The sequence below is a fragment of the Bufo bufo genome, chromosome 11 (assembly GCF_905171765.1).
Source record: "Bufo bufo chromosome 11, aBufBuf1.1, whole genome shotgun sequence".
NCBI lineage: Eukaryota > Metazoa > Chordata > Amphibia > Anura > Bufonidae > Bufo > Bufo bufo.
In genome coordinates, this window is record NC_053399.1 from 90745012 (window position 1) to 90754325 (window position 9314).

General features: G+C 42.3%; 1 protein-coding gene across 1 annotated transcript; it reads left to right on the top strand.

Moving 5' to 3' along the window:
• The first annotated feature begins 7638 nt into the window (after positions 1-7638).
• On the top strand, positions 7639-8883 carry LOC120981548 (olfactory receptor 2G3-like). Its single transcript, XM_040411084.1, has 3 exons — positions 7639-7646; positions 7926-8389; positions 8675-8883. The coding sequence occupies exons 1-3, from the start codon at positions 7639-7641 to the stop codon at positions 8881-8883; spliced, it is 681 nt and encodes a 226-aa protein (XP_040267018.1).
• The last annotated feature ends 431 nt before the right edge of the window (positions 8884-9314 follow it).

Sequence of the window (9314 nt, forward strand, 5' to 3'; positions counted from 1 at the left end):
GTATACCGGCCTCACCCAGCCATTGTTGTACTCCAGCACACTTTCTCTTTGTTTTACTTTTTATATTTCCCAATGTTTTGGGGTCTTCCCAAATTTAAACAAAAAAAAAATTATGAAACAAAACCAAAAACCAGTGTTGGCTACCTCCTCCACCGCTGCTTCCACCTACACCGCCACATCCACCGCCTCCTCAACCTCCTACTCCATATCGACCTCCTCCTCCTAGATCAAGATTATTATTTTTATTTTTACGTATTTTATGTTATTTTAAGTCATTTCCCTATCCACGTTTGTTTGCAGAGCACTTGCCATGCTCTTAACCACATTTTGCTGCCATTTGCAGCCCTCTAGCCCTTTCCATGACTTTTTTAGAGCCATTTTAGTGCTCCAAAGTTCGGGTCCCCATTGACTTAAATAGGGTTCGGGTTTGGGGTCAAGTTCGGGTCCCGACATCATTTCTCCAAAAAAGCCATCCCTGCCTTAGAACATGGGCTGTCCTTGCAGTGCAGAAGGGCGCACCCCTTTATGGACACCTGGAGCAGCTGGTATAGTCAGGGACAGTATATGTTTTTCATGGCCCACTGGGTCAATGTTTTTCATAGTGAGGCAGCACACCAACCATCTATCCACCTGCTCCACCTCTTCCTCCATAGACATCCTTTTGTCCTCAAAACAACAGCAGGGCAGAGAATCACTTCCAATTCCCCTCCTTATTATGTGTGTAAAGTGTTGCCATACTTGTTAGAGCTGTTTGGCCTGGGCAACAGTAGCAACCCAGCCGATCACTTGCTACACTGCATCAAGCAGCAAATATCCCACTGGCTGTCTCCCCGCCAACTCCAACTGGGCTAAGTGGTCAGCGACAGTGGCCGCAACATTGTGGCCATGTTGAATTTGGGAGAAATAACACCTGGCTTGCGGAAGGTCCTGGCAATGTCCAGGACATTGTCCTTGCATTTCAGTCATTTTTAAGTGGCAAGCAATGCTTTCCCAGACTTTCAGTCCAAACTCCCTGGAATTCATTTTGCTCATGTTAGAGTCCCTGTACAAGCAGCGTAAAGCCATAAATGATTTTATCCTGCACCAGACCACATCAAAAGGGATCATGTGTTGTTTCAAGATAAGGCAGTGGGAGCTCATCAGAGATGCCTGTGGTGTGCTGAAGCCATTGAAAAAAGTAGGGGCAACTGCGGCTTAAACAATATCATCCCCCTCATTTTAGAACAGTCTATAATGCTCAATCAGCAGTGGGCAGCTGTGTAAGAAGAACAGCATACGCATTTTGCTGTCCGCCCTGTAGCTTTTGGGGACCCACAAGAAGAAAACCCTAAGGCCCCTTTCACACGGGCGAGATTTCCAAACGAGTGCAATGCGTGAGGTGAACGCATTGCACCCGCACTGAATCCGGACCCATTCATTTCTATGGGGCTGTGCATATGAGCTGTGATTTTCACGCATCACTTGTGCGTTGCGTGAAAATCGCAGCAAGCTCTATTTTGGGAGTTTTTCACGCAACACAGGCCCCATAAAAGTGAATGGGGCTGCGTGAAAATCGTAAGCAAGTGCAAGGCGGTGCGATTTTCACGCATGGTTGCTAGGATATGATCGGGATGGGGACCCGATCATTATTATTTTCCCTTATAACATGGTTATAAGGGAAAATAATATCATTCATAATACAGAATGCTTAGTAAAATAGGGCCGGAGGGTTTAAAAAAAAATATATAATAATTTAACTCACCTTAATCCACTTGTTCGCGCATCCCGGCTTCTCTTCTGTCTTCTTCTTTGCTGTGCAGGAGAAAAAGGACTTGTGGTGATGTCACTGCGCTCATCACGTGGTCCATTAATGGTGATGGATCATGTGACGGACCATGTGATGAGCGCAGTGACGTCACCACAAGTCCTTTTCCTCAAAGAAGAAGACAGAAGAGATGCCGGCTGCACGAACAAGTGGATTAAGGTGAATTAAATATTTTTTATTTTTTTTTAACCCCTTCAGCCCTATTTTACTAAGCATTCTGTATTAAGAATGCTATTATTTTCCCTAAATAATAAAATCTACACAACACCTAACCCAAACCCAAACTTCTGTGAAGAATTCCGGGTTCAGGTCTGGGTACCAAACATGGCGATTTTTGTCACGCGCATGCAAAACGTATTAAAATGTTTTGCACTCGCATCTTATCTGGCCCAAATCCATGATGCTCGTGTGAAAGAGGCCTAAGGAGTAGTAGGAGGAGGCTGAGGATGATTACTTCTGGTGGAGGAGGAGGAGGAGTTAAAGGTGGAGTTGCAGAAGGATATTGATGATCATAACACCAGCCACCACACACTATCATCTCACTGGGGGGCAGAGTTGAAAAGAACTGGGTACACTCTCTCTGTTCTCTCCCAGCCTTCAGTGTCATCTCAGAGAGGATTTTCAGCACCCAAATAGACCAAGTTGTCCTGTGCCAGTGTCCAAAACATAATTTTTTGTCAAAATGAAGGAGGCATGGATCACTGTGGATTTACACTCCTCCGGCTGAGGTGGATGAATAGATCCACTCTTCATGATGGTGCCCCATCATGCCACTGTGCTGTCAGCCTGCCTTCCTACCTTCACATTCTGTATAACATGGCTACTGCTGCTGACGTCAGTGTTCTGTCTGCCTGTCTACCACTATATTCTGTACCACATGGCTTCTGCTGCCGCCATCCTGCCTCTGTGCTTTCTACCTGCCTACCTTCATGTTTCCTACAATATAACAGCTGGTACTGCCACTGGCACAGCTTCTATTCCCCTACTACCACTATCATTACCACGACACAGTTTCCACTTCTACTGCCTTGTCTGTTCCATACTGTGCTGCTACTGCTGCCGATAGTATTGGACCCACAAGTCACGATTACCCAACCCTTCCCACATCCACACTGTACTGCTGCAGATTCCAATTCAAAGAGAGAAGTTTTGAATAGCAGAAACCCGGTGGCTATGGCGCCCACTGCACGTGCGAACGGGCGCCATGTTTAAAGACCGGACTTGTACATGTATGGCGGAGGTCCTCAAGGGGTTAAGACAACCCCTTATAGTCTATGAAGATGTCATGTCATGGATGTCAGAGAGAGGTACCCTGCTATATACAGTATGTCATAATGTAGAGCAAAGTATCATCCGATACAGACTATCCATGAATGATTTGGAAGTCATGTGATACTATATGAAGAGTATAGCGGTTATATTCCTGATGAATTCATTTCATGTGACTGTGTCCGCTGAGGCAACCTCACCAGCAACAGCAGGCAACTCTAGTTTTTACAGTTTAAAATGGGGCAGGGAGATGTGAGGAGCAGTATACCTACGTAACTGAAAATTGCTGTAATAGCTTATGTAATGGAGGCAGAACCTGAATAATTCAATGAGCCGATCTGATATTATGAAGATGATCCGGAAAATCGGAAAAGAAGAGAAAATCCGATGGAAAACTCTGGATACTTCATATTGTGTTCTATTCTATTATTATAGTCCGTTCTGTTCTCCTCCTGAGGTAAATGAGAAGAAGAATCCAGTCACTCAGGACATATCCATAGTGACACAACTACTAGGAGCACGGCAGGACACATAATGGTGTCCTATATCTGTAGAGAACATGAAGGTACATACTTGGCCAATCTGGTCTTCTTCACAGATGGCTGTTTTTATGTAACTCTCCACCACTGGGAGTTGTAGTACATAGGAAAGTAACATATTTATAGCATAAGTCATTACTAATCATTATACAGTCGTGGCCAAAAGATTTGAGAATTACATAAATATTGGAAATTGGAAAAGTTGCTGCTTAAGTTTTTATAATAGCAATTTGCATATACTCCAGAATGTTATGAAGAGTGATCAGATGAATTGCATAGTCCTTCTTTGCCATGAAAATTAACTTAATCCCAAAAAAAACTTTCCACTGCATTTCGTTGCTGTCATTAAAGGACCTGCTGAGATCATTTCAGTAATCGTCTTGTTAACTCAGGTGAGAATTTTGACGAGCACAAGGCTGGAGATCATAATGTCAGGCTGATTGGGTTAAAATGGCAGACTTGACATGTTAAAAGGAGGGTGATGCTTGAAATCATTGTTCTTCCATTGTTAACCATGGTGACCTGCAAAGAAACGTGTGCAGCCATCATTGTGTTGCATAAAAATGGCTTCACAGGCAAGGATATTGTGGCTACTAAGATTGCACCTCAATCAACAATTTATAGGATCATCAAGAACTTCAAGGAAAGAGGTTCAATTCTTGTTAAGAAGGCTTCAGGGCGTCCAAGAAAGTCCAGCAAGAGCCAGGATCGTCTCCTAAAGAGGATTCAGCTGCGGGAACGGAGTGCCACCAGTGCAGAGCTTGCTCGGGAATGGCAGCAGGCAGGTGTGAGAGCATCTGCACGCACAGTGAGGCGAAGACTTTTGGAAGATGGCCTGGTGTCAAGAAGGCCAGCAAAGAAGCCACTTCTCTCGAAAAAAAACATCAGGGACAGATTGATCTTCTGCAGAAAGTATGGTGAATGGACTGCTGAGGACTGGGGCAAAGTCATATTCTCCGATGAAGCCTCTTTCCGATTGTTTGGGGCATCTGGAAAAAGGCTTGTCCGGAGAAGAAAAGGTGAGCGCTACCATCAGTCCTGTGTCATGCCAACAGTAAAGAATCCTGAGACCATTCATGTGTGGGGTTGCTTCTCATCCAAGGGAGTGGGCTCACTCACAATTTTGCCCCAAAACACAGCCATGAATAAAGAATGGTACCAAAACACCCTCCAACAGCAACTTCTTCCAACAATCCAACAACAGTTTGGTGAAGAACAATGCATTTTCCAGCACGATGGAGCACCGGCATAAGGCAAAGTGATAACTAAGTGGCTCGGGGACCAAAACGTTGACATTTTGGGTCCATGGCCTGGAAACTCCCCAGATCTTAATCCCATTGAGAACTTGTGGTCAATCCTCAAGAGGAAGGGTGGACAAACAAAAATCCACTAATTCTCCAAGAAGTGATTATGAAAGAATGGGTTGCTATCAGTCAGGAATTGGCCCAGAAGTTGATTGAGAGCATGCCCAGTCGAATTGCAGAGGTCCTGAAAAAGACTGTATAATGATACTCCAATCCTCTGCCTATCAGTGTATCACTTCTAATATGGGCCTTGCCCTCCCATGTGCCGCCTCCTGCCCCTTATACCAGTCTTCTGCTATAATGCCCCAGGGTTCATGGGGGATGGAGAACAAGGGCACAAGATCTCTGAGGTTAACCCTCTGCCGGCTGCTCTTGAAGATGGGCTATAGTCGTTTTGAGCTGAAGGAATGCCCCAAGCACAACTGCCGATGTGGTCAAAGCCTGGTGGATACAAGGGAACAGTTTTTCCTAGAATTAGACATGGAGATCATATATTAACTTTGCCTACATGATAAATGCCATTTTCTGAAGCAAGATAACCCTTTAAACTCAGAATTCCCTAAAAATAATAACTTTTTAATAAGATAAAATGGTAATAAATTGTGCTCCACAGATAATAAATGACAGATGCACTCAAATAATAAGCAATATCCCGATTACAGTAAGTGGAAATTTTAATATTTTTAAACATATCACAAGTTTAGGTGGTGTAAACCTGTAATGTACATTAAATGGTAATAATCCCCTTGGGTAACCGTTCGTTATCACATAGCTGCTAAGTCGACTACTTGAAGTCATTACACAGGGGAACTCATTTACCTCAGGGACCAAGGACCTACTAATATATTGTACAGGTTGTCATTATTGTACAGGTTTATGACATTTTCAGACACAGAGCAAGCAAGGCTGCAATGAGAGGTGATAATAGCTGAAACAGTAGAGAACATATTCTTTAATTTAAGAAAAATCAGTTTTAGAAAAATGTGTTTTTGATTTACTTTACATTTTATACCGAACATATTTTCAAAAAATACTTGATACAATATTTTATAATAGACATTGTATAAATCAGATTTATAATGGAATATTTATCTTAAATGTGCAATGATTATTTTCATTATTATAATTTTTTTTATCTATTTTATGTCATTTCTTTTTTTTACTTTAGACTTTTTTCATATAATTTTTTAATATAATCTAATTTTATAGCTATTTAATGTGCAACAATTGGTGAGTAATGTTTTTACTAAATTCTGAAAAGATCGAAATCCCGAAAAAACAACACAGAAGTATAAATGGTTCCGCCATAACATTAAAAGCACTGACAGATGAAGTGGTACCGGTTAAGGGATGGAATTTATTAGGCAGCAAGTGAACAGTCAGTTTTTGAAGTGATAAGTTGAGATGGCTAGTTGACTAGATGAGTCAAAACATCCCCAAAATGGAAGATCTTGTGGGAAGTCCCCAGCATTCACAAATAGTTGTCCAAGGAAGAGCAACAGGTGAACAGGCAACAGGCTCATAGCCACCAAGACTTCTAGATGCCCATGAAAGCTAACACTCTTATCCTATCCCACAGAACAGCCACTAGACACAAGTCAGTCAGAACGGCTGTGCTGACCTCTGTCCACCACCAGACACATCAGCCTGAGAACTGAATCATAGAGAAATGGAAGTAGGTAGACTGGTTCGACGAATCACGTGGATGACCAGGTTCTGGTGTGTCACTCACTTGGGGGAAAAGATGATACCATAATGCAATATGGCAAGAATGCAAGCTGGTGGAGGCCATGTGGTGTTCTGCTGGGAAACTTTGGGTCTTGGCATTTATGTGCATTTTCCTTTGACATATACCACCTACCTAAATATTGTTGCATATGAAGTACAACCTTACATGGCAACAGTACGCCCCAATGGCAGTAGTCTGTTTTAGAAGATTATTGTGCCCACTATACCGAAAAATAAAATTCAGAAATGGTTTGAGGAACATTAAACAGAGTTTAAGGTGTTGACTTGGCCTCCTAATATTCCAGATCTCATCCAGAGCAGCTGTGGGACGTGCTGAAAAAACAAATCTGATCCATGAAGTTTCTACCTCTTACAGGACATAAAAAATCTGCTATTAACATCTTGAAACAAAATACCATAGGACACCTTCACAGACCTTGTGATGTCCATGTGCAGTGTCCTCACTGCACACCATTGAAAGTGTTAATGTCACTGCATTACATGTATTAGTTGCTACTAGTGTTGAGCGAACTTCTGTTTGAAGTTCGGCGTCTAAAGTTCGGCTTCCGGTTAGCGGAGAATCCCGATATGGATTCCGAATTCCGTTGTGGTCCATGGTAGCGGAATCAATAATTGGCCATTATTGATTCCGCTACCACGGACCACAACGGAATTCGGAATCCATATCGGGATTCTCCGCTAACCGGAAGCCGAACTTTAGACGCCGAACTTAAAACAGAAGTTCGCTCAACACTAGTTGCTCAGAAGCTGACCTCCTCATTAACTCGAGCTTCAGGGACCCTGTCTTGCACCTCAAAACCTTCAACATCAAGGCACCTCAACTGTCTCATCAGGCAGGAGGAACCCAGAACAGGATTGTGCCTCCAACTGAAGAAAGGTGTGCCCTTCCACATGAGGGAGCATCAGAAGTGTGACAACTACTACTACTCCCATCCAGCCACACTCTCACACGCACCTCTGCGGCACGCTGATCATGCCTCAGTAAGTCCGAGCTGTTTTGGAGGGATGAGGAGGGACGATGAGGAGGGACTACACAATATTAGACAGCTGGTTTTGATGTCATGACTTAGGGCAAAATCATACATATAACTGATGGTAAAAGTGGATGGAATAACATCTCCAATATATGGAAAATTCATTATAAATGTGTGAGAATGGAATTCCCCAATGTTTTACAGTCTGAAGTAATTAAAGGCAGTACAATATAAAACTAGAGTAAACATGCAAAATATCTCACTGTTCATTATCTTCTTTTACCAGGCAGAAGCTAAAATTTATGGAGCATTCAAATCAATCAACTCCAACCCGCTTCATTCTTCTTGGTTTATCAAATGTCCCACCCCTCCAATTTATCTATTTCTTTGCGTTTTTTCTCATTTATACAATCACAGTATTAGGAAACATTCTACTTATCACTGTGGTCGTGATGACCCCTTCTTTACACACTCCAATGTACTTCTTTCTCAGTAACCTTTCTGTCATTGACATTACCTTCTCCTGTACAATAGTCCCAAAAATCCTGGTGAACACCCTGTCCACAGACAAAAGCATCTCCTTTGTTGAATGTGCCATTCAGATGTATATCCATTTGGTCCTAGGAGCAACAGAGAGCATTTTACTTGCTGCCATGGCTTACGACAGATTTGTGGCCATCTGTAGGCCATTACATTATACGACCATCATGAATTATAGGTTTTGCGCTTGCCTAGTTGCCATATCATGGGGTGTTGGCTTCATGAACTCATTAATACTTGTCCTCCCCACCTTGAAGCTTCCCTTTTGTAGATCCAATCATATCAACCATTTCTTCTGTGAGATACCTCCTCTTCTCCAAATAGCCTGCATGGACATACGGCTCAACGAGGCCTTATTATACATCTCAGCAGGAACCATTGTGATGTGCCTATTCTTTTTTATCCTAATTTCGTATATCCACATCATAAACACTATCTTGAAAATTCATTCACTGACCGAAAGTTATAAGGTATTCTCCACATGCGCCTCCCATCTCACTGTTGTAATCCTCTACTATGGGACCATTATGTTCATATATCTGCGACCCTACTCTACCTACTTTAAAAATGCAGATAAGATTGTTTCTCTTCTCTACACTACAGTGACCCCAATGTTGAATCCCTTCATCTACAGTATGAGGAACAAGGACTTCAAAGGCTCCATAAACAATCTGAATAAACAGCTTACTTTACAAAACCTTTAATGTCTTAATCATCAGAACTGAGTGGAACCTTTTCATTTATCAACGGAAAACTTTCACATGGTCTAATATTTCATGTCTTGAGAAGAACCAAATGGTGGCAGAGTAAACGTCTTAAGGTGTACTGAACATTATAAGTTCCTTTGCATAAATAAATGGTACATACAGTTTATGTAAATACACAGCTTTCTTGTGAATATTATTAAGAAAAATGGTATATTTCGAATAATTCAATAGCCAGAGGCAGACCGGGAACTTAAAGTGGCCCCGGAAAAAAACCCTAAAAGTGACTTCAATGTTGGAGATTAGTCTAAATTGACAGATGATGGGGCAACACAAGTAGATGGGGCCAATATAGGTTTGTGGGGTCAGTAATACCATAGTGCCGCACAGAATACCACCCCAAAGAACCAAATACCACAGTACAGCACAAA

What these genes read in the sequence shown, in the direction of transcription:
- LOC120981548 (XM_040411084.1), top strand. An exon ending in CCTAGTTGCCATATCATGGG is followed by an intron (nt 8,390 to 8,674) that starts GTGTTGGCTTCA and finishes GCGCCTCCCATC; the next exon opens with TCACTGTTGTAATCCTCTAC.